At 39.7% G+C, this 26,168-nt stretch overlaps 1 protein-coding gene across 1 annotated transcript; it reads right to left on the reverse strand.

Annotated features, from left to right (window-relative positions):
- Window positions 1-26,168, reverse strand: NOX1 (NADPH oxidase 1). Its single transcript, XM_065900670.1, is given in 15 exon segments — window positions 1-127; window positions 4,823-4,947; window positions 5,141-5,287; window positions 5,712-5,874; window positions 6,090-6,131; window positions 6,260-6,451; window positions 7,176-7,270; window positions 18,477-18,609; window positions 18,696-18,877; window positions 18,981-19,135; window positions 19,471-19,538; window positions 19,785-19,903; window positions 22,984-23,018; window positions 23,021-23,078; window positions 26,124-26,168. Coding segments are annotated over 15 exon segments (1,686 nt in total).

Consider the following 26,168-nt stretch of genomic DNA (forward strand, 5'->3'; position numbering starts at 1 on the left):
TCAGAAATTTTCATTGTTGAAGTAGAATTGAACCTTCCTAGGATCCAGGCTGGAGTACTGATGACAGCACTTGCACAGGCTCTTTGCCAAAGTCTGAGGACCACATAGGAAGACTCCCACCGCCGACCTGCAAGAATAGAATGGTAGCCAGAGTTAGAATGCAGCAAAGGCTGCTGACAATGTTTGAGGGAATAGTTTCTGCCTCTGCTAGGCCTCTACTACTCCCAACAACCTTACATAAAAATTCAGTTATTGACTTTTTCATGTTCTTCATGTTCGTCTTCTCACCTTTTCCGCTTGCAAGCCCCAAATATGCTCCCAACTCTTAACCCTCTCAGCACTCAGCCTTGCCTACTCTATTGAGCACAGACACTCAGGAGATGGAGTGCAGTGCACTAATGAAGTACTAGACTCTGAAGCCAGGCTGTCTAGGTTCCAATCCCTGTTCTGACATTTGTCCCAGCTGTGTGACTTTAGGCAAGTTTCTTAACCTCTCTGTGCTTCAATATTCCCCCCTGTAAAATGGGATAGTATCCACCTCACAGGGTTGTTTGAAGGTTTAAACAAAAATAATATATGTAAAGCAATTAGAAAAATGCCTGGCATATAGCAAGTGCATATGTTAGCTGCCATTAAATCCATCCAGTGTTTTCTCACACTGAAGAGGTGGTGGTTCTTATTGCCAAGGATAATCTTTCTAACTAGGCTCTGGGTCTCACCCTGTCCTTCCTTCCCTCATACCTTCCTCTCCCCTCTTTTTTACTTGAGACGTAATTCACATGACTTAACATTCACCCTTTTAGAGTGTGCAGGTAGTGCTTTTTAGTATAACCGCAAAGTTGTGCAACCATCACCACTATCTAATCCGAGAACATTTCCATCTTCCCAAAAAGAAAGCCCATACACATTAGCAGTCACTCCCCATTTCCTCCCAACCGCCCCCACTCCCTGCCCTAGACAATCAAGTATACTTTCTGTCTCTAGATTTGCCTATTCTGAACATTTCATATAAATGGAATCATACAATATGTGGCCTTTTGTGTCTGGTTTCTTGCACTTAGCATACTGTTTTCAAGGTTCCTTCATGTTGTAGCATGTAATATACTTCATTCCTTTTTACAGCTGAATAATATTCCTTTGTGTGAATATACCACATTTTGTTTATCCATTCATCTGTTGGTGGACACTTGGGTTGTTACCACTTTTTGGCTATTTTACATACATTCACATACAAGTTTTTGTGTGGACATATGTTTTCATTTCTCTTGGGTATGTACTTAGGAGTGAAATTGCTGGGTCATGTGGTGATTCTATGTTTAACATTTTGAGGAAATGCCAGAGTTTTCCTAAAGTGCTTCACTGTTTCACATTCCCATAAGCAACGTGGGAGGAACTTGCCTACAGTTTCCCCATTTCCTCGCCAACTCTTGTTATTGCCCTTTTATTATGGCCATCCTAGCCCTGTCTCCCCTTTTGTATGTTTATTTTATTCCTATCTACTGTCTCCTGATCTGTCTATAAATATGCTTAGATCATCCTTAAACTAAATAAGTATTTCCTGGACCCTGCCACTCCTCCAACCCTGTTGACAATACTCCTCTAATATTTCCTCCCTTGGCTTCTGTGATACTGCTTCTACACATTCTCCTACTTCTTCCCTGGCTCATCTTTCTCCCTTCCTACATAATGTATGCATTCCTTAATACAACTTCAACTATCATCAACCCGACACAATAATTAACATAATCTCTTTTGTTTATATGCTGTTTTACAGTTTACAGAACATTTTTAATATATTGTCTTGCTTATTCACGACAATCCTGCAAGTGAGTAGAGCAGGCGCTTACTAATATAAACCCCCATTTTACATATGAGGAATCTGAAGATCAGAGGGCTTTGTAGCTCAAGGTCCCAGAACTAGAAAGTGTCAGAACTAGCAGTAGGACCCAGGATCATCTGAATCTGAGTCACTAAGTGTTCTCTCCACTGCCTTCCTGAAGCCTTTCCTGATCACCCCATATGGGCATAGACTTTTCCTCCGTGTCCATGTACCTGCTTCATGGAGTGCATCATTCTGCTTGAGTTGATTATATGCATCTCTTGTTAAAATGTGTGCTCCTTGAAGGCAAGAACCCTATCCTATTTTTCTTTCAACCTCCAAATCTTTTAGAATAGTGTGTGCTGTACCCTATAGAAGGTAACCAATAATGTTTGTGGAATTGAACTGATCTTCACCTGCCAACTTGTTCCAAGGATTTATCTAATATGATCAGCTTAATCTTCCCATTGGAATGGCTGATTTTATGGCTGATTTTCATGCTCTAGCATGTCTCAGAACCCCTCAGAAAACTGAGGTCAGGTCATCAGTTAACTAGTTAATACACTCCAAACCCTTGTTACTTTAAGTAGAGGTCATTAAGGCCCAAAACAATGCATTTTTAAAAATTTAATTGTAGTTGACTTTTACAATATTGTGTTAGTTTCAGGTGTACAGCTTCAGATTCTTTTCCATTATAGGTTATTACTTCCCTGTGGTATATGGTACAATCCTTGTTATCTGTTTTATATACAGTGGTGTGTATCTGTTAATTCAATACTCCCAATTTATCCCTCCCCCTCCCCTTTCCCCTTTGGTAACCATAAGTTTGTTTTCTATGTCTGTGACTCCGTTTCTGTTTTGTAAATAAGTTCATTTGTACCATTTTTTTAGATTCCACATATAAGTGATATTATATAATAGTTGTCTTTGTCTGACTTACTTCACTTAGTATGATCATCTCTAGGTCCATCCATGTTGCTGCAAATGGCGTTATCTGAGTAATATTCCTTTTTTTTTGAAAGAAATTTATTATTTTTTACTTATTTTATTATTTATTTTTTGGCTGTGTCAGGTCTTGGTTGCGGCACGCAGGATCTTCGTTGCGGCTTGCGGGATCCTCCACTGCGGCGCGTGGGGGCTCCTCATTGCCGTACTCAGGCTTCTCTCTAGTTGTGGCCTGTGTGCTCAGTAGTTGCAGCACACGGGCTTAGTTGCCCCACAGCATGTGGGATCCCAGTTTCCCAACCAGGGATTGAACCCACGTGCCCTGCATTGGAAGGTGGATTCTTAACCACTGGACCACCAGGGAAGTCCCTGAGTAGTATTCCATTGTGTGTGTGTGTGTGTGTGTGTGTGTGTGTGTATCACATCCTCTTTATCTATTCATCTGTCAATGGACATTTAGGTTGCTTCCATGTAAATAATGCTGCTATGAACATTGGGGTGCATGTATCTTTTCGAATTAGAGTTTCCTCTGGATATGTGCCCAGGAGCGGGATTGCTGGATCATATGGTAACTCTATTTTTAGGTTTTTTTTTTTTTTTTTTTTTGTGGTACGCAGACCTCTCACTGTTGTGGCCTCTCCCGTTGCGGAGCACAGGCTCCGGAAGCGCAGGCTCAGCGGCCATGGCTCAGGGGCCCAGCCGCTCCACGGCATGTGAGATCTTTCTGGACCGGGGCACGAACCCACATCCCCTGCATCGGCAGGCGTACTCTCAACCACTGCGCCACCAGGGAAGCCCTATTTTTAGTTTTTTAAAGAAACCTCCATACTGTTTTCCATAGTGGCTGCACCAATTTACATTCCCACCAACACTGTAGGAGGGTTCCCTTTACTCCACACCCTCTCCAGCATGTACTACTTGTAGACTTTTTGATGATGGCCATTCTGACTGCTGTGAGGTGAAACTTCACACTGTAGTTTTGATATGCATTTCTCTAACAATTAGCGATGTTGAGCATCTTTTCATGTGCCTGGTGGCCATCTGTATGTCTTCTCTGGAGAAATGTCTGTTTAGGTCTTCTGCCCATTTTTTGATAGGGTTGTGTTTTTCTTTTTTGATATTGAGTGGTATGAGCTGTCTGTATATTTTGAAAAGTAAGCCCTTGTCAGCTGCATTGCTTGAAAATATTTTCTCCCAGTCTGTAGGTTGTCTTTTCATTTTGTTTATGGTTTCCTTTACTGTGCAAAAGCTTTTAAGTTTGATTAGGTCCCATTTGTTTATTTTTGCTTTTATTTCTTTTGCCTTGGGAGACTGATCTAAGAAAATATTACTACAGTTTATGTCTGAGAATGTTTTGCCTAGGTTCCCTTCTAGTTTTATGGTGCCATGTCTTATATTTAAGTCTTTAAGCCATTTTGAGTTTATTTTTGTGTATAGTGTAAGGGAGTGTTCTAATTTTATTGATTTACATGAGGCTGTCCAGCTTTCCCAACACCACTTGCTGAAAAGACTGTCTTATCTCCACTGTATATTCTTGCCTACTTTATTGAAGATTAATTGGCTGTAAGTGTGTGGGTTTATTTCTGGGCTCTCTATTCTGTTCCACTGATCTATATATCTGCTTTTGTGCCAGTACCAAGCTGTTCTGATTACCGCAGCTTTGTAGTATTATCTAAAGTCTGGGAGGGTTATGCCTCCAGCTTTGTTCTTTTTCCTCAGAATTGCTTTGGCCCAAAACAGTGCATTTGAATTGTTCCCGTTCTCTATTTTGTTTGGTAAGACAACCAGAACTGAGTCTCTTTGCCTCACTGTTTGAATGCATGTGGGGACAACAAATGTCTTCTCGTCAATTACAAGATCAAGACCCTTATTTCGCTGAAACGCCACAGGAAATTTCCTCACTTTTAAGCAAGAATCTAAGATTAGTGCAAATAGTTTTGGCCCCAGAGATCTTTCCCAAGAGTGTTCAACATGCTGTAATACTTGTCTTAAACCTAAATCTACAAAATGAATCAGTTCTGTAAAATCAGTTCTGTAACTAGAGGAGAATACACTTACTTGGGGTGGGTGGTAGCTATTGTAGAAAACTCATTGTCCCACATAGGTCTCTCAAAGGAGGTTTTCTGTTTCAGACCTGTCAGGATATCAGTGGCCTTGTCAAAGCTTAATGCTGCATGACCAGCCTGGTCAGAGAAATAGGAAGTTAGAAAAAGCAGGTCCTGATAGCTGCCTCTTCCTTCAGCCACTTTTAAACTTGGGTGTGAAGGTGAGAACAGGTAGGAAATCATAAGAAATGATTATTTCTAATCAGCATATATTATGTTTCGTCTGACATTCATCTTGCATCTTGGGAATTAGTCTGTTGTTTGAACTCACAAAGTTGCAGTCCCATCTGGCGAGGAAGAGACGGTAGTTTAGGAAACCCACTTTGCCTAATTCCTCCATCTCCTGTTCCAGGGAAACCAATAGGTCATTGAACCAAGCAAACGCACCTGTCTCCCTGTAGATCCAGTAGAAATAGATCTGGAATCAGCAAAAGAGAATATAGCCTTATTAAGTGCCCTTTACAATGTGCACTATGGTGACATGATTATGTACATATACACTATATTTGTTGATCCAGTCTAAGAGTGACCTGAAAAAATCACCTCTACAGTACAGCAGACCTCAGGTGGCATTAATGTCCAGAGTCCTAACAACTTCCCTTATGGAAAGAGAACTCCAACGTCAGCTTTAGTTCAAAGTGATTTTAAACTCCAATTGAAAATGAAGACCCAGTTCTTATGGTAAGTCTGTACAAGCAGATGCCTTGGCAGGGAGAAGTGATCACTCACTCTCATAACTCCAGGGAGGGGTTACTCTCTTACCAGTTGTAAAGAGCTTAGCCCATGAAAGCAATGGACCTATCAGGCCCAGACCAGATGAAAAGTGGTATTCGGGAGCATACCGTTTGTGTTTTGAGGTTGTGATTTGCATTCCAGAATTTGTACCAGATGGATTTCAAGATGGAAGCAAAGGGGGTGACCCCAACTCCTGCTCTGACCAACACAGCCACTTCACACTGGAAGACATCCTCACTGACAGTGCCAAAGGGACCATCCACCTTGATCCTGGCAGAAGGCAAAAATCAAAGGGCAAGTGAAGTCTCACCTCCACCCACAACCTCAAAAATCCTCCCAGAGGCAGAGCTGTTCCACAGCTGATTGCTACCTGTTTATTTTAATCATACTCCATTGTACCAGACTTAAGTTTCAATGCGGAATTGCTTTCTCTTTTCTGCTTGTCTGCTTTCTGGTCTGGGTCTCTGCTGCTCTTAAGGACCTACCTGGGAACTGGTGAATTCTGTTGTTCAAAAGCCCTTATGAGGGCTTCCCTGGTGGCGCAGTGGTTGAGAGTCTGCCTGCCGATGCAGGGGACACGGGTTCGTGCCCCGGTCCGGGAAGAGGCACAACAGTGAGAGGCCCGCGTACCGCAAAAAAAAAAGCCCTTATGAGATTTTCTGTCCAGTCCCCCACTGCTCAGATATGAATGGAAAATAAGTCTTCCTCTGGAGCAGAGGTCAGGGTAAAGGGATGCCACTCCAGGTAAGAGATTGAGGGGCAATTAACAAAAATATACTGTCCCACTTCCATGCTGGAGCCATTTTTGTGCATCTTCAATTCCAAAACTTTGGATGGGTACATGACCCATCCTATGAATAAAGCACAGAGGCCAAAGAAGGCAAATTCAAATGGCGACAGGAGCAGGCAGATAAGGTAAATAAGTAAAGCTGGAGAGCTGGTGATGGCCGTAAATTGCAAACACAAGTCTCTTCTAAAGGGGGCAGCAGTTACCAAGTCCAGACAATGGTCATACTACGGAGCCAAGACTCAGCATTGTCAGGTTGCCTGATTCTTCAAGAGAAACCAGAAATGCCACTTTAAAAAACTGAAGCATGGTTGATTCACAATATTGTGTTAGTTTCAGGTGTACAGCATAGTGATTCAGTTATTATTTTCAGATTATATTCCATTATAGGTTATTGCAAGATATTGAATGTAATTCCCTGTGCTGTAACTGGGTAGGTTGGAAAAGCAACAAGAAATGCCACTTTTTCAATGTGAAAGCCTCCATCCAGATTTCTAAATGTTAGAAACCAATTTGACTTTCTAAACAATCAGGGTGTGCGCCAAACAAAATATGTCTGTGGGCTAGATATGGCGCAGAATGCCTGTTTGCAGCTTCTGACATAGACCCAAGCTGATGATTTCTGCCAAACCTCTCTTTCCGGCTCTGTCCAGCTTTGGAGGAACTCAAATATATTGCCCTCAAATTCTTTTTTATTCCTGTCAAGGTGACAATGTGGCAATTTATTTCTATAATCAGGAAGAACACAACTCTTAGCAGAGCAAGAAGAAAGTGCATATTCTTTACCTTGGTAATCACAACCTTCTGCTGGGAGTGATAAAATCAGAGGATCCTTTCAAAGATGTAAATAATGACTGGTGTAAGGATCCACTTCCAAGACTGCACACAGAGACAATAAAAAGTGAGGTTACACATTAATCTCTTCTCTAGGATTTGTTTGTGTAGCAGTTCATTCCTTCATTCAATAAATATTTACTGAGTTCTCTGACGTGTATCATTACTAAGCTGCTAATTTCACCAAAGTTTGAAGACGGAAATGGAAAGGAGTAATCCACAATGGTTTTGTTTGCTAATCTGTTACTCATAAAGCAGATCATTTCCTGAAATTTTACAGGTCTCACCAGGAAGCAAGAGAAAAGCACAGAAATAAAATACATGGTAATTATATATATTCTTAAATAATATTTAAAGTTTAATTTTAAGAATCTAAGACTATCTTCCAGGACAACTTGTCCAATCTGAAAAACCAACAGAGAAGGTAGATGTGAAATAGCAGCAGATGATTAAAAAGAAAACAAAACAAAAAGGGAAAGTGTGTGGCTGACACTACTGGTAACAGTAATACATAAAACTTGGTATTTATCCATCACCTCTTTTTTCAGGTGCTCAAAACATCTAACATAGTAAAACATTTTTTATCTTGTCTACTTTTTTTAAAAAGCAGTCTCTCTATCCCTGAGATCTTCTCAAAGGCAGCAGCAGTTTGCTTCTATATGCACAGGAGCTACTAAAAATGTATTTCCTAGCAGTGCTAAGTCATGTTCTTTTTTGCCCAACTGCTCAATCACAATACATTGGAACTGTGTGGAATGAGGTTTCTTATGCTGTTTCAGGCAAGATACTTTCTTGGGTATCTCTGGGGAGGAAAGGGGCAGAGACGGGTACAGTAAATCGGAGAGTGGGTATAATACAATTTGATGCTACTTCTTATTTGGAAAAAATCCCCAGCTGAATTCAGAAGACATGAAAAAAATATATTTAAGAAGTGGCTAGGACTTCCCTGGTGGTCCAGTGGTTTGGACTCCATGCTTCCAGTGCAGGGGGCACGGGTTTGATCCCTGGTTGGGGAAGTTCCACATGCTGTGGGGTGTGGCCAAAAGTAAATTTAAAAAAAAAAGTGGCTAATCACCAATGTGGGAAAAAAATGTTAGCTTTGAAAGTAATCAGAGAAAATGAATATTAAAACAAAATAGTATTTTAGCGTCTCAAATTGGAAAGCAGTTTCAAACAATAATTCCCACCATTAAGTGGGATGCAGGGAAATAGACACATTCACATGTGCACCTGGGGGAAGTACAAATAAGTAGCATCTTCCCAGAGAGCAATTTGGCAAAACATCTCAACAGCCTTGAAAGCATTCCTTCTCTTTGACACAGGAATTTTATTTCTAGGAAATGGAGCATAAAATAATAATTAAGGTGTGCACAAAGTATATGAGTATAGTCATGACCCCTTATTTACTAAGAAAAAAATGACAAAAATGGCATATCGGACTCCTCTGGTGGCACAGTGGCTAAGAATCCACCTACCAATGCAGGGGACACGGGTTCGAGCCCTGGTCTGGGACGATCCCACATGCCGTGGAACAATTAAGCCCGTGCGCCACAACTACTTAGCCTGCGCTCTAGAGCCCGCGAGCCACAACTACTGACCCCTTGTGCCACAACTACTGAAGCCCACGTGCCTAGAGCTTCTCTGCAGCAAGAGAAGCCACAGCAGTGAGAAGCCCGCGCACCACAACGAAAAGTAACTGCTGCTCGCCGCCACTAGAGAAAGCCTGCGTGCAGCAACAAAGACCCAATGCAGCCATGAATAAATAAATAAATTTATTTAAAAAGAAAAAAGTGGCATATCATACAGACTTTTTTTGGCTAATACCAGACTGTCTTTTCTTAATTTTTATTTATTTTTTTGTATTGAGATATAATTGACATATAACATATTAGTTTCATGTGCACAACATAATGATTCAATATTTGTATATATTTTGCAAAATGATCACCACAATAATTCTAGTTAACCTTTCTCACCATGCATGGCTACAAAAAATTTTTTTTCTTGTGGTGAGAAATTTTAAGATCTACTTTCTTGGCACCTTTCAAATATGCAGTAGAGTATTATTAATTATAGTCACCATGCTGTACATTAGATCCTCAGGACATTTTATAACTGGAAGTTTGTACCTTTTCACTACCTTCACCCATTTCGCCTATACCCCAATCCCTGCTTCTGGTAACCACCAATCTGTTCTCTGTATCTATGAGCTTTTTTTTTTTTTAGAGTCCATATATAAGTGAGATCATACAGTATTTGTCTTTTTCTGTCTGACTTATTTCATTTAGCATAATACCCTCAAGGTCATTAAAAATGATCATGTAGGAAAGAATGACAAAAATGGTATAACATATGGCATTTTTAAAACAAATTCTTCAGGGACTTCCATGGTGGTCCAGTGGTTAGGACTCCACACTCCCAATGCAGGGGGCATGGGTTCAATCACTGGTCAGGACTGAAGTTCCCTCATGCTGTGTGGTGCAGCAAACAAAAAAAAGTTTCAGTAGAATACTTGACAATATAGGAAAAGATCCATGATATAGACTAAAGGAAAAAAGTATTGCTTCTAGGTGATAAAATTCTGTGAAATTTAAATTTTCTTCTAAATATTTTTCTGTGTTTTCCAAACTTTCTACAATAAGCATGTATTATTATTTTTTTTATTTTTTTTTTATTTTTTATTATTTATTTATTTTTTGCGGTATGCGGGCCTCTCACTGCCGTGGCCTCTCCCGTTGCAGAGCACAGGCTCCGGACGCACAGGCTCAGCAGCCATGGCTCACGGGCCCAGCCGCTCCACGGCACGTGGGATCCTCCCGGACCGGGGCACGAACCCGTGTCCCCTGCATCGGCAGGCGGACTCTCAACCACTGCGCCACCAGGGAAGCCCCAGCATGTATTATTTTTATAATTTTTAAATAGGGAGAATGTGGAGAGAGTATTTTTGTGTGTGTTTATGGAAGAAACAAACCAATACATTCAAACAGATGGCAAAACCGGTATTCTCTCCCTTGTGGTATTACATGACTATTCAAAGCAACCCCTGAGTTCTCAGTATACCTCCAAATAGGCCAACTATACCTTTATCTCAGGTAATAGATGGGAAAGGGATAGAAGCTGATGTGCAAGGTAAGACAGGGGATTAACTGCCTTAGCTAGTAAGGGACTAGTCAAGCGTTATAACTTCTTGTCTTTAAGGACCTCTTACTGGTCAAATAATATAAAAGGTGTCTGGTCATAGCCTACAAGTTCCACTGACTTTAGAAATGAAATGTGCTATTAACATATATCAGGTATGTCCTTTTAAAATTATTTTTAAAATAGGTAATACACGTACATGTCACAAAATTCAAAAGTACAAAAGGGTATACAATAAAAAGTAAATCTCCCTTCCACTGCTCCCCTCAGCTCCCCAAGGCAGTCAATATTATTATTTTGTGAATCCTTTTGGAGAAAATGCATTTAAATGATAATATTACATTAAGTACAAATGGTAGCAGAGCATACATACTGCCCTGACTTTTTTTCATTTAACATCTTAGAGACTGGTCCATATTCATATCTAGAAAGCTACCTTTTTATTTTCAATGGTTACAGAGCATGCCATTGTAGGAAAGTCCCGTAATTTAACTAGTCCCCTATTGATGGGCACTTATTTCCAATCTTTTGTTCTACCAAGCAATGCTACAATGAATAACCTAATACATGTAATTTAACACATTTGCAAGCATATTTTAGATGCTCACAAGCAATGCTTAAGAGCATTACCAACACAGCACATGAGCAAACTCTTTGATCTTTGCTAATCTGTTAGGTTTATTACTGTGATCACTCTGTTCATATCTTCTACATCTTTTTTTTATCAGGTTGTTAGGCTTTTTCTTATTGATTTCTATATTTGTATATTAGGAAATTAATTCATGGTCTGTGAACTGTAAATACTTTTCCTACTCAGTAATTTGTTACCTGTCTTTCTTTATGATGGATTTTTTTGCCATAAAAAAATATATATATGGATGGATGGATGGAGAGAGACAGGGAGAGAATAAATGAATTTGAATAAAAATATGTATTTTCTTTCCTTTTCTGGCTTCGAGCTTTTTAAAAATATTATTTAGAATATTTTTACTAAAACTCCAGTATTAGAAAAAAAATCCCATGTGGTCTTAGGGTGCTTTTATGATTTCTTTCATTTTTTTCAACATTTAAATCCTTGATCCATGCATCCTTGACCATATTTTACTGTAAAGTATGGAATAAAGAGACAGCTTTTTTTCCTAGATGTCTATCCTATTATTGTAAAGAAAAGTATTGAATAATGTATCTTTTTTCCCAACTGATTTGAAATGTCAACTTTAGGGGATTTTCTTTCTTTCTTTCTTTTTTTAAAAATTAATTTTTGGCTGTGTTGGGTCTTCATTGCTGTGCGTGGGCTTTCTCTAGTTGCAGCAAGTGGGGGCTACTCTTAGTTGTGGTGCGCGGGCTTTTCATTGTGGTGGCTTCTCTTGTTGCAGAACACAGGCTCTAGGCACGTGGGCATCAGTAGTTGTGGCACGTGGGCTCAGTAGTTGTGGTGCATGGGCTTAATTGCTCTGCGGCATGTGGGATCTTCCCGGACCAAGGCTTGAACCCATGTCCCCTGCATTGGCAGGCGGATTCTTAACCATTGCACCACCAAGGAAGTCACAGGGGATTTTCAAAAAACATTTTTCTCTTTCTACATGAGGACAGAGCTATTGCTCTTAATTCTGCATATGATTTAAAGACTTTAATCATCCTCAGAGCACTTTAAGACACCACAAATCAACCTTTCTCTTCCATTTCTTCCTCAACCTAACATATTTTATGAACAAGTAAAGGTAAAGCGTAATATCCATGGTACTTACCTTGAGGCACACCTTAAGTTCCCTGGAATCCAGTTTATTGATCATCCACTATCTAACAATAATTTCCAGGCATGTTCTTACAATACCAAAGAAAGTCAACTTCAAGAATGGTTTAAAAAATAAATTGAGGGGGCTTCCCGTGTGGCCTCTGCCAATGACATATGGCAAAATAGGGCTCTCCAAGCCTCAGGTTCCCCATCCAGGAGTTGAGGAGCAGACCTTCCTTCAGAGGCTTCTTGTTGGTATTTTATGAAATCACAAGGCAGCGGGCTGTGGCCAAGATGGTGGAGTAGGAAAACCCTGAGCTTGCCTCCTCCCACATGCAAACAAACATTACAAATATTTACAGAGCAACTATCTATGAGAATGACCTAAAGACCAGCAGAAAAGATTTTCCACAGCTAAAAATATAAAGAAATAACCAAAACGAGATGGCTAGGAGGGGTGGAGTTGTGTTATAGTCAAGACCCATGCCCCCAGGTGGGTGACCCACAAACGGGAGGATGATTACAATTGCAGAGGTTCTCCTGAAGGAGGGAGGGGTCTGAGGCCCACATTGGGCTCCCCAGCCTGGGGTTTTGCACAAGCTCCTGAAATTTTGACTTTGAAGGCCACTGGGGCTTACTTTTGGGAGGCCCAGAGGGCTGTGAGAAATAGAGTCTCCACTCTTAAAGGGTGTATACAAAATCTCACATGCTCTAGGACCCAGGGCAGAAACAGTCGTTTGAAAGGAGCCCGGGTCAGACCACCTGCTGATCTTGGAGAGCCTCCTGGAGAGGCAGGAGGTCATTGGAGCCCAACCTCTGGGATATAGATACTGGTGGCAACCATTTGGGGGAGCGCGTTCTACCACTAGAACACTGGTGTTGGCAAGGGCCATTTTGGAGTCCTCCCTCTAGCCTATTAGTGCTGGGAGCTTACCCACCCACCAGTGGGCTGGCATTGGAGCTCCCCCAGCTGCAAAGACAGTCACACTGGGACATGGTGCCACCCAACAGCAAGCTGGCACCAGCCCTAGGACCCCCAGACTATGAAGGCAGCCACATAGGGACCCAGCCACCCAGCAGGTTGGCAGCCACTACAAGAGGTAGGGCCTGGCGGCCAATGTGGCCAGAGGCCAGTCATGCTTACCAGTATGCCCATAGTAGTCAGCCTCATCACAACAGAAGAGCCCATGCAGCTCACATAGGCGGCACCCATACAGCATATAGCTCTGGTGATCAGAGGGGAGTGTGCTACTGGGCCCCATAGGATGTCTCCTACATAAGGCCACTTCTCCAAGATCGGGAAATGTAACTGACCTATCTAATACATAGAAATAAACAGACAATTAAGCAAAATGGGGAGACAAAGGAATATCTTCCAGACAAATGAACAAGACAAAACCCCAGAAGAACTAGGCAAAGTGGAGATAAGTAATCTACCTGATAAAGAGTTCAAGGTAATGATCACAAAGATGCTCAACACACTCAGGAAAATAAAAAATGAACACTGAGAAGTTTTAACAAAGAGTTAGAAAATATAAAGTAGAACCAAAGAAATAAAATAAAATAACTGAAATAAAAAATACACCAGAAGGAATCAACAGTAGATTAGATGATACAGAGGAACAGATCAGCACACTGGAAGACAGAGTAATGGAAATCACTGAAGCTAAACAGAAAAAAAAATTTTTTTAATGAGGAGAAAAAAAATGATATAAGTCTATATTGACCTGAAAAGATGCTCAAGATATATGGTTTTCTTGAAAATCAGGAATCAAACAAGTACTACAGAATTGTTCCATTATTAAAAACAACAAAAAACTAGATACATATGTCTGAATATGTATGTATATTAAAAAAGCCTATAAGAATAAAAAAATGAGGAAAGCTTAAGAGACTTCTGGGACCACTTCAAGCATGCTAACATTTGCAATATAGGGGTCTCAGAGAAGTAGAGAGAGAGGAAGGGGCAGAGAACTTATCTGAAGAAATAATAGCTGAAAACTTCCCTAACCTGGGGAAGGAAGCAGACATCCAGGTCCAGGAGGCACAGAGAGTCCCAAACAAGATGAACTCAAACACATCCACACCAAGACACATTATAATTAACATGGAAAAATTAAAGATAAAGAGAGAATCTTAGAAGGAGCAAGAGAAAAGGAACTAGTTATGTACAAGGGAACTTCCATAAGACTAGCAGCTAACTTTTCAGCAAAAACTTTGCAGGCCAGAAGGAAGTGGCACTATATATTCAAAGTGATGAAAAGAAAAAACCTACAACCAAGAATACTCTACCTGACAAGGCTATCATTCAGATTTGAAGAACAGATAAAGAGTTTTACAGTCATGCAAAAGCTAAAAGAGCCTAGCACCAGTAAAGATCAGAGTGGAAACAAATGAAATAGAGACTGAAGAAAAATCAATGAAACTGAGAGCTGGTTCTTTGAACAGATAAACAAAAATGATAAACCTTTAACCACACTCATCAAGAAAAAAAGAGTGGACCTAAGTAAATGAAATCAGAAATGAAAGAAGAAAAGTTACAACTGATACCATAGAAATATAAAAGATCATAAGAGATTACTACAAAAAATTATTATATGCTAATAAAATGGACAATCTAGAAGAAATGGATAAATTCCTAGAAACATACAATCTCCCAGGACTGTATCAGGAAGAAATAGAAAATATGAACAGACTGATTACCAGTAATGAAATTGAATCAGTAGTAAAAATAAAAAACCTCCAAACCAACAAAAGTCTAGGACCAGATGGCTTCATAGGTGAATTCTACTAAACACCTGAAGAAGAGTTAGCACCTACCTTCTAAAATTATTCCCAAAAATCACAGAAGGAACAATTCTGAATGCATTCTGTAAGGCCAGCATCACCCTAATACCAAAACCAGGCACCACAAAAAAAGAAAGTTACAAGCCAATATCACTGATAAACATAGATGCAAAAATCTTCAACAAAGTACTAGCAAACAGAATCCAACAACACATTAAAAGGATCATACACCATGGTCAAGTGGGACTCATCCTAGGGATGCAAGAATGGTTCAATACCTGCAAATCAATCAATGTGATACACCACATTAACAAACTGAAGAATAAAAATTATATGATTATCTCAATAGATGCAAAAGAGCTTTTGATAAAATTCAACATCCATTTATGATAAAAATCTTAACAAAATGTGTATAGAAGGAACATGCCTCAACAAAATAAATGCCATATATGACAAATCTACAGCCAGCATCATACTCACTGGTGAAAGCCTTAAAGTATTTTCTCTAAGATTGGGAACAAGATGAGGATGCCCACTCTCGCCACTTTTATTCAACATAGTATTGGAATTGTTAGCCACAGCAGACAAGAGAAATAAATAAAAGGTATCCAAATTGGAAAGAAAGAAGTAAAGCTGTCACTGTTTGTAGATGACATAATAATATATAGAGAAAACTCTAAAGACACCACCAAAAAAATATTAGAACTAATAAATTAATTGAGTAAAGTTTCAGGGCATGAAATTAATATACAGAAATCTGTTGTGTTTCCATACACTAAAAATGAACTATCAGAGAGAGAAATGAAGAAACAATCCCATTTACAATGGAATCAAAAAGAATAAAACACCTAGGAATAAATCTAAACAAAGAGGTATAAAAACCTATACTCAGAAAACTATAAGACATTGATGAAAGAAATTCAAGAGGACACAATACATGGGAAGATATACTGTGCTTATGGATTGGAAGAATTATTATTGCTAAAAAGACCATACTACCCAAGGCAATCTACAGATTCAATGCAATCCCTACACCAAAATACTAATGGCATTTTTTGCAGAACTAGAACAAATAATTCTAAAATATGTATGGAAACACAAAAGACCCTGGATAACCAAAACAGTCTTGAGAAAGAAGAGCAAAGCTAGAGCTCCCAGGTTTCAAACTACACTACAAAGCTACAGTAATCAAAATCCCTACCAAAATACTAACGGCATTTTTTGCAGAACTAGAACAAGTAATTCTAAAATATGTATGGAAACACAAAAGACCCTGGACAACCAAAACAGTCTTGAGAAACAAGAACAAAGCTAGAGCTCCCAGGTTTCAAACTACACTATAAAGCTACAGTAATCAAATAAGTATGATACTGGCATGAAAACAGACACATAGGTGAATGGAGCAGAATAGAGAGCCCAGAAATAAACCCAAACTTAGATGGTCAATTAATCTATGACAGAGGAGGCAAGATCATACAATGGGGAAAAGATAGCCTCTCTAATAAATGGTGTTGGGAAAACCAGACAGCTACAGGGAAAAGAATCAAATTGGACTATTCTCTTACACTATAAATAAAAATAAACTCGAAATGAATTAAAGACTTCAATGTAAGACCTGAGACCGTAAAATTCCTAGTAGAAAACAGGCAGTATGCTCTTTGACATCAGTCTTAGCAATATTTTTTTGATATGTCTCCTCAGGCAAGGGAAACAAAAGCAAAAATAAACTAATAGGACTATATCAAATAAGAAGCTTTTGCACAGTGAAGGGAACTATCAACAAAACGAAAAGACAGCCTACTGAATGGGAAAAGATATTTGCAAATGATATATCCAATAAAGGGTTAATATCCAAAATATACAAAGAACTCATATAACTCAACATCAAACAAACAACTCAATTAAAAAATGGGCAGAGGACCTGAATAGACATTTTTCAAAAAAAGACATACAGATGGCCAACAGACACATGAAATGATGCACAATATCACTAAATCATCAGAGAAATGCAAATCAAAACCAAAATGAGATATCACCTTACACTTTTCAGAATGGCTATTATAAAAAAGACAACAATTAAGTGTTGGTGAGAATGTGGAGAAAGGGGAATCCTTGTGCACTGTTGGAGGGAGTGTAAATTGGTGCAGCCATTATGTAAAACAGTATGGCAGTTCCTCAAAAAATTAAAAATAGAACTATCATAGGAGCTAGCAATTCCACTTCTGGGTACAGCTGACCCTTGAACAACATGAGTTTGAACTGCACATGTCCATTTATATTCAGATTTTTTTCAATAAATACATACTATAGTACTACAAGATCTGTGGCTCATTGAGTCTGCTGATGCCAAAACGTGGATACAAAGGCCAGCTGTAAAGTTATACACAGATTTTTGTCTTTCCAGGATTGTCACTCCTAACCCCTGAGTTGTTCAAGGGTCAACTGTATTTTTCCAAAGTAAACAAAAACACTAATTTGAAAAGATATACGCATCCCTATGTCCATTGAATCATTATTTACAATAACCAAGATATGGAAGCAACCAAGTATCCATTGATAGATGAATGGATAAAAAGAAAATGTGACATATATATATATATATATAATGGAATATTATATATATGTACATACATAATAGAATATTACTCAGCCATAAAATAGAATGAATCTTGCCATCTGTAACAACATGGACAGATCCTGAGGGTATTATGCAAAGTGCAATAAGTCAGAGAAAGACAAATACCTTATGATTTCACTTACACGTGGAATCTAAAAAACAAAACAAATGAATAAACATAACAAAACAGAAAGAGACTCGTAGATACAGAGAAGAGACTGGTGGTGTCAGAGGGGAGATGGTGGGGGGCAATGAGTGAAATAGGTGAGAGAGATTAAAAGGTACAAACTTTCAGTTACAGGGCTTCCCTGGTGGCGCAGTGGTTGGGAGTCCGCCTGCCGATGCAGGGGACACGGGTTCGTGCCCCGGTCCGGAAGGATCCCACATGCCGCGGAGCGGCTGGGCCCATGAGCCATGGTCGCTGAGCCTGCGCGTCTGGAGCCTGTGCTCCGCAACGGGAAAGGCCACAACAGTGAGAGGCCCGCGTACCGCGAAAAAACAAACAAAAAACAAAAAACAAAACAAAAAAAAAAAGGTACAAACTTTCAGTTATAAAATAAGTCAAAGGGCTGTAATGTACAGAATGGGGAATATAGTCAATAATATTTTAATAACTTTGTATGGTGACGGATGGTAACGTATTATGCTGATCATTTTGTAATGTATAAAAATACCAAATCACTCTGTTGTACACTTGAAACTAATATAATATTGTAAGTCAATTATACTTCAATTTTAAAAAAAAGAAAAAAAGTTGAACTCAGAAACAGAAAGTAGTAAGGGGCTGGAAGGTGGGGGAAATGGGGAGATGCTGGTCAAAGGGTACAAGCCTTCAGTCAGAAGACGAATAACGTATAGCATATGTCCTCCATAGGAGCCAGCACCAGGCTGAGTTAATAATGGTTATCATAAGAAGAGTAATAATAACAATAACAGCTCCTAACAAGAATCTACTATCCTTGTCCTGGTCTTACCTCAGCGGGGAGCCCTTCAAATTGGGGAGGCTTGCAGTGGGAGTCAGGATCGTTCCACTTCTCAAAAAACTCTGCACACTTGTGAGGATGATTCTCATCCATGTTCTTTTCTGTTTGATCCCGGACAAGTCCACTGAGACAGACAAAAATACAATATGTGGCAAAGAATTATGCAAGGTCAGGAACTGGGGCATGAAAATGGGAGTTTGAGGACCTTACCCAAGGCCATGAATCCCTAAGCCAATGAAGTACATGATAAAAATATGGTGTGTATACCAGAAGACCTCAGGATAACTCTTCTGGATAAATTCCATAGCTAAAGTCACCATGAGAACTAGAGCTATTGTGATGATCACTCCAGTGACACCAGCAATGTGGGTGAATGTCACATACTCCATTGTCTATGAAAGTAGAAATTTCAGCCTGACACAATTTCCACCAGGGACACCACGCCTTTCCTGCTCATGACCAGATTCCAGATGCTTTGCCCTTGAGTCAACTCACTGTGTTTGACGACTGGATGGGATTTAGCCAAGAATCTTTCTCCTGATGAGATAGGTTGGAGAGAATGGAAGCAAGGGATCCATCTGTGGCCTGTCGGCTTCTGCTATATCGTTCAAAGTTAAACAGGTGTGTGGTGATGTGAATAGCTAAATGAAAAGATGGAAAGGAATGTGAGAGTTGTCTCAGAAACATCATGGCAGGCATGCCCCACTAGAAGAGAAGGATCCTATATATAGTGCCAAGCAGAATGGTGAGTCCACAGAAGGTGCCCAATAATGATTACAGAGAGAATCAAGATCTTTTTTATACTCACTCTGTCCCCAAAGGAATAGAATGTAAATTCCATGAAAGCAGGTTTAGAATAGTGCCTGGCAAATAATGCCACGTGTTCAATAAATATATTTTGAATGTTTATATGCGTGGATGAATGAAACTAGATTGTGAATGTCCAGGAGCCTGCAGTTTCATCGTTTGCCCCAGTTACCCAGTAGGCAGATTATATATGCCACCAGCTTGTGGAAGGTGAGGTTGTGATCCAGTTGCTTTCCCAGGGTGCGCCTACAAAACAACAAATGTAAAATGATCAAGATAGGGTGTATCCAGGCAGCTTTATGAAATTCGCTAACCCATAACCAACATGTCTTACACAGAGTGTGCCAATACACACCCACTCTTGCTCACCCCCTTGGTTACCAAAGGAGACCTCTGGCTTCCATTCCTAGGGGCTTGGTGTTGAGCTGTCCTACTGAGACGTCAAGAGTCTCTTGTCTTTAATGTGAAAGTTGACCTACAATTGGCTGGGACTCAGTGAGCAGGTAGGTGCCTCTCAGGAAGGACAGCAAATCTTGACACACAGGAAGCAGAATCAGCATGCTGTTAAAATGCAAGCTGCAAGCAGAGGCTTGGGCCCAGGCCAATGCCAACTAGAACGGAGGAGAGAAGAAACCAATAGCTGCGTCATCTCCTCATCTTGCAGGTGAGCATGGGCCCAGTCCACTTGCCTGAGACCTGGACAATCAGTCCAAAATCTCTGTTTACAAATGACAGAAAATTTGCTGAACTTAACATTGAATTGAGAAATCCTCATGACAGTGGTTTGGACATGTCTGACTATATATTTATCAATATGAAAGAGAACAAGATTTAATGTTAACAAATAAATTATATGAATATAATACTTTACAAGGTTTTTAGCTTAATACACTCAATTATGATTTTAGCTTGTCACTTGTAAAACAATCTTGAAGATCATATATATTTTATTTGCACTTTAAATAAAGCTTAGATATTTTGAGTTATAATTACAGATGGTAACTATTTTTCCTCTTTTCTATATTTTCTAATGTTGCAATTATATGCATGTAATAATCATGTAATAAAAAAATTAACCATTTATATTTAAGATCTCTTTAATAATTGAATAAAATGGGCAAAACAAATGAACCCCTCAGAGCAAAAATTTTAAACTTAGGTAGAGATTTGAGAAGGGAGAACTTCTAAGAACAAAATTTCAAACTGATTTCCTTGGGTGGCCAGGCAGCATACATCAAGATCAATCTGATCCAACAGTAGAAGCCGCTAGAAAAGGAGACAAGGAATCAGTACTTCAAAGAAGTATTGAGCCCAGAAATAGGCTTGATTAGTATAGGCTAGTCAGAATATATTCAACTCTGTCTGTGGTAGCTAATTCCGACTTCTCTCCTCAGCTGTACAACTGGTCTCTGAGTCAGCTCCTTGGGATTGCAGACAATGGAGTGTGACAATTTCACAGCAGCAGTGAAGGTGGTGGCAGCAGCCAGGAAATTTTTGTTCACTTCAGCTGACTGGTCAGCCTTACATGTATGCCTGTCAATGACTTGCTAAAAGAATATGAGATAGAGTTAACAATTTCTCGGCCTTTTTCTAATTATCTTTTCGGCACAAAAACTATTTTTCCATACAACCTAAACCCGGGACAACGTGACATTGGTTTAATAAGCCAGGTCAAGATCTGCCCACCATCCATAATGGCTTACAATGCCAGGCAGTGCAATGAACATGAGCTGCCCTACTGTTTTCCATTTCTGACTCTTCCACATGACCTGTGTTTTCTTCCTCTGCTGAGTCATACTCCAACTGTTTTTGGTAGAGACGGCCTGTTCTATTTCTGAGTAAATTTTCTCTGCTCATCTCAAATATCCTGCATTTCCACATTGGTTCCCACTGCTTGCTTATTTGAGTCACAGAGGTTCCTTAAAGCTAAAACTGACAAGTGGGCTTCCCTGGTGGCGCAGTGGTTGGGAGTCCGCCTGCCGATGCAGGGGACACGGGTTCGTGCCCCGGTCCGGGAAGATCCCACATGCCGCGGAGCGGCCGGGCCCGTGAGCCATGGCCTCTGAGCCTGCGCGTCTGGAGCCTGTGCTCCGCAACGGGAGGAGCCACAGCGGTGAGAGGCCCGCGTACCGCAAAAAAAAAAAAAAAAAAAAAAAAAAAAATTGACAAGTGAATTGAAGAACATAGGACTACAATTTCACAGCTACATATTCTGTGGAGGCTATCTGTATGGGATGAATTCTTTTTTTTTTTAACACATCTTTATTGGAGTATAATTGCTTTACAATATTGTGTTAGTTTCTGCTTTATAACAAAGTGAATCAGCTATATGTATACATATATCCCCATATCCCCTCCCTCTTGCGTCTCCCTCCCACCCTCCCTATCCCACCCCTCTAGGTGGCCACAAAGCACCCAGCTGATCTCCCTGTGCTATGGGGCTGCTTCCCACTAGCTATCTATTTTACGTTTGGTAGTGTATATATGTCCATGCCACTCTCTCACTTTGTCCCAGCTTACCCTTCCCCCTCCCCATGTCCTCAAGTTAATTCTCTACAGCTGCGTCTTTATTCTTGTCCTGCCCCTAGGTTCTTCAGAACCATTCTTTTTAGATTCCATATATATGTGTTAGCATATGGCATTTGTCTTTCTTTTTCTGACTTACTTCACTTAGTATGATAATCTGTAGGTCCATCCATGTTGCTGCAAATGGCATTATTTCATTCTTTTTTATGGCTGAGTAATAGTCCATTGTATATGTGCCACATCTTCTTTATCCATTCATCTGTCGATGGACACCTAGGTTGCTTCCATGTCCTGGCTACTGTAAATAGAGCTGCAATGAACATTGTGGTACATGAGTCTTTTTGAATTATGGTTTTCTCAGGGTATATGCCCAGTAGTGGGATTGCTGAGTCGTATGGTAGCTCTATTTTTAGTTTTTAAGGAACCTCCATACACCAACGTGCCATACCCACCCCCACCCTTCCTCTTCTGTCCTTGATCTGCTCCTTCCCCAGCCTTCTCCAACCTGTTACTCTGACCTGACCCCACCTTTTATACAGGCCTTGAATTTGGCAACACCACCCACTTCACAAAACCCCCCACCCCAAGTATCCCTCTTGTTTGATAGGTATTTTTCTGTGAGATCAGTCCACAGTGGTGGTTTTCAACTTGTTCATTTATTTGTTTTCAACGAAACTCTTTCTTAAAATCATAAACAGGAATCCATAAGACAGATAAAGGCTGCTTTGGTTGAAGTAGAGACACTGCCCAGTTAGCCTTCCCCTCACACCCTGTAGGGATACCTGAATTTCTGTGGAAACCAGTTTGAAAATTGCTCAATATTTCTTTACTGTGTATTTTCATTATTGAGTCTGGGGAGTGTGCCCTGGATAGGTCTGTCAGATTTAATGAACAAAAATACAGATGCCTAGCTAAATTTGAACTTCAGATTTTTAAAAAATGAATAATTTTCTAATATGCCCCTGTCTCATGCAATATGTAGAATAACTTATACTCCCCCAAAAAATATTTGTTACTTTTCTGGAATTCAAATTTACCTGGGCATCCTGTATTTTTTTTCTGGCAACTCTAACTCTAGGCGAAATGAGGGCATTGGGTCTCAAAGAAGCCAGCGTCAGAGATAAGAAAAAACAGAGATTCCCCACATCACAACTGTGATACTCACCCCCAGGATTTGTCTTGTGTAGTAGTACTTGTTACCTTCTCAAATGACAGGAAGGCATGCACAAACAGGAAAACATTCAGCCCCAACCAAGCAGCCTAGAGGAAGAAAAATTAAGCAAGGGATAAAGTGAAATTTGGGTACAGGAAAGAGTAGATAAGGGGTAGAAAATAGTGTTACCATTTGGCTATTTTGTGTTTATCTGTTTTCATTTTGGGGGTGGTGGGTGTGCCACACAACATGTGGGATCTTAGTTCCCCGACCAGGGATAGAACCCCTGTCCCCTGCAGTGGAAGTGCAGAGTCCTAACCACTGGACCGCCAGGGAATTCCCATATCTGTTTTCATTTTAAATGAGTCAACTTACTCTGAGTCAGTTAGGACTTCAAGACATGCATTAGATGCTAATGACCAGGGTCAGCACATCAAGGCTCATAGACCAAATCTATCTCACCACCCGTTTTGTACAGCCTACAAGCTAAGAATGGTTTTTATATTTTGTTGTTTTCACATTTTTAAATGGTTGGAAAAAATCAAAAGAAGAATATATTTCATGATGTGAAAATTATATGAAATTTCAGTATCTATAAATACAGTGGTATTGGAACTTAGCCACACCTACTTATTTCTGTATTGTTTATAACTGCTTTTGTGAGTCAATGGAAGTGTTGAGTAGCTGTGACAGAGAACATATGGACTGCAAAGCCTAAAATATGTACTACCTAGCTCTTTACAGAAAACATTTGCCAACTTCTGGATTGGAGCGTTCCAACTATTGCACCTATAAGAAGGCAATACGTGAATAAATGGATTTCTAAAGAAATAGAAAATAAATTTAACATCTGTGACAATACCCATCTGAAGGGACTAAACCATTCCAGATGGGCCTGCCTCTTTAATACACTTTCCTGACATACACTTTCCTGTTTTTAGATTGTGATTCTTTTTCCAAATTAACCTATCATTGCTTTGGACTCATTTGAGCTCTTAAGACTTCTTTGGTCTGTCCCAAGATCTGTCTCTACATTGGCAAAGAGGGAAATTTGGAACCTACCGTCCCTTTCCTTGGAGAACAACCAGGTGGGCTTTAGCCCAAGCTTGAAGGTGCTAGTCTGTAATTGATCAGGACTCTAGGGCACTGGGATGCCTCTGATATATATCCATGGCCCCAGGATGGTCCAGAACCATCTCAGCCCCACAGGTAGAGGGCCTTTAGCCTAGAACATGGCCTATTCAGATTCCCTAGATCTGGACCACTCACACACTTCTGGCATCATAACATAGTGATTCGAGGTGTGATATTGGAGTCAAACTCCTTGGGCTCAAATTCTAGCTCCACCACTTTCTAGCTCTGTAATATTAGACCTGTGATTTAACTTTTCTGAACCTCAATTTCTTCACCTATAAAATGCGGACAATAACTATATCTACCCCACAGCAATGCTGTGAGACGTACATGCAATAATGTATGTGAAGTGATTAATACAGTGCTTGGTGCATAGTAGAAGCTCAATAAATTCTGCCTGTGTCATCACCAGACTGGCTTTACCAATCAATTTCTTCCTGCATTCTTTGCCCACACACCCTTTCCAGAGTTGTGTGTCTTCCAGAGATCATTTGACCTTAATGGAAAAAGAGAGGTGAAAGCCACAGATACTTCAAGAGTTCAGAAGACAAAGGAGAGAAGCTTATTTAGAGGGAGCAGAAATATTTCAGAATCTGAGAGGGACACAGAGGCAAAGACCTCTGTGACAGCCCATCATCAATTGTAGGTAAGATGAATGATGAAATACAGTGACATCTGAGAGTAAGGAATTCCATTCCCCACCTTGACTATAATTTCCTCCACTATGAATGGAAAAGAAAGAGTAGAAGACCTGGCAGGAAGAGTAAAAATATTTTGGGGGTAATTTATTTTTCATTAAAATAATAGTTCAAAGGAGTGTATGTCAGAGATAACAAGAAGTCTGAGCCTGCCAGTGGGATTGGTGCAAGGTGAAAAATCAAAGCTAGTTACATCATCATCACCACCAGGGGTGATGAACTCTCCAAGCAAAACCTAAGAGAGGGATAAAAAATGCAGAGGATTTTAGACCTAGAAACACACTTATATCTAATCTAGTTTTCATCAATCCGCCCCACACACACAGGTGACCTGAAGGCTAGAGAGGACAAATAATTTGATCAAGGTCACTCAATTAATAGCAGAACTGAAACTAGAGTTCAATTAGAGAGTGCATTAGAAGGGGATTGTGCATACGTGGTGTGGTAAAGGCATTTTGGCTTGAACCCTGGGGAGCTAGCTTTGAGTGATGGGTCTGCAATCAATTCACTGTGTGACGTCTAGGTCTTATTTTCCCTTATAAAATCAAAGAGTTGGTTTGGTTCTGCACTACACAAAGCTGTAGCCACTAAGCACATGCGGCTACTAAGCACATGAAATATGCCTAGTTTTAATTGAGATGTGCTGTAAGTATTAAATACACATCGGATTTCAAAGACTTAGTAAAAATAAAAGAATATAAATGATCTCATTAATATTTTCATATTGATTACAGGTTGAAAGGATAACTTTTGATATATTGGATTAAACAAGATATATTACTGGAAATTAATTTCACCTATTTCTTACCTTTTTCAATTGTCTAGGTATTAGACAATTTTTAAATTACATATGTGACGTTACATTATATTTCTAGTGGACAGCACTGGACCATAATCTCTAAGATCACTTATATCTCAAACATTCAATTTTATTATTTCTTGATGTGAGCAATATAAGAAGAATGGAGAGAAATGAGTGCTCCATGGCACTAGTTAGAAGTGAAATGGAAGAGAAAAAGAAGACAAAAAATGAAAACAGATTGAAATTCCAAATACTTGTGGTTTATATTTTTGTCTCTTTACCAATCAATTTCTGGAGTTGGACTTTTTTCCTTTTCTAAAATGCTGAAATATATCATACACAGAAAAGTATATAAAACATATATGTAATCCTAGAGTTGGAACTTTCAGCTGATAACTGGCCTTGATGAGCTCAATATTGGCATGGAATCTTTCCCTTTCAAGTAACTTCACAAATATTAACAAACATAATGTCTCCTTACTCTAAGAGTAATTATTAGAAAGTGAAACATCACTTACCAGAAACAAAACTGAGAACCAATGGTTAACCACCCAGTTTCCCAT

The sequence above is a fragment of the Phocoena phocoena genome, chromosome X (genome assembly GCF_963924675.1).
Source record: "Phocoena phocoena chromosome X, mPhoPho1.1, whole genome shotgun sequence".
NCBI classification, from domain to species: domain Eukaryota; kingdom Metazoa; phylum Chordata; class Mammalia; order Artiodactyla; family Phocoenidae; genus Phocoena; species Phocoena phocoena.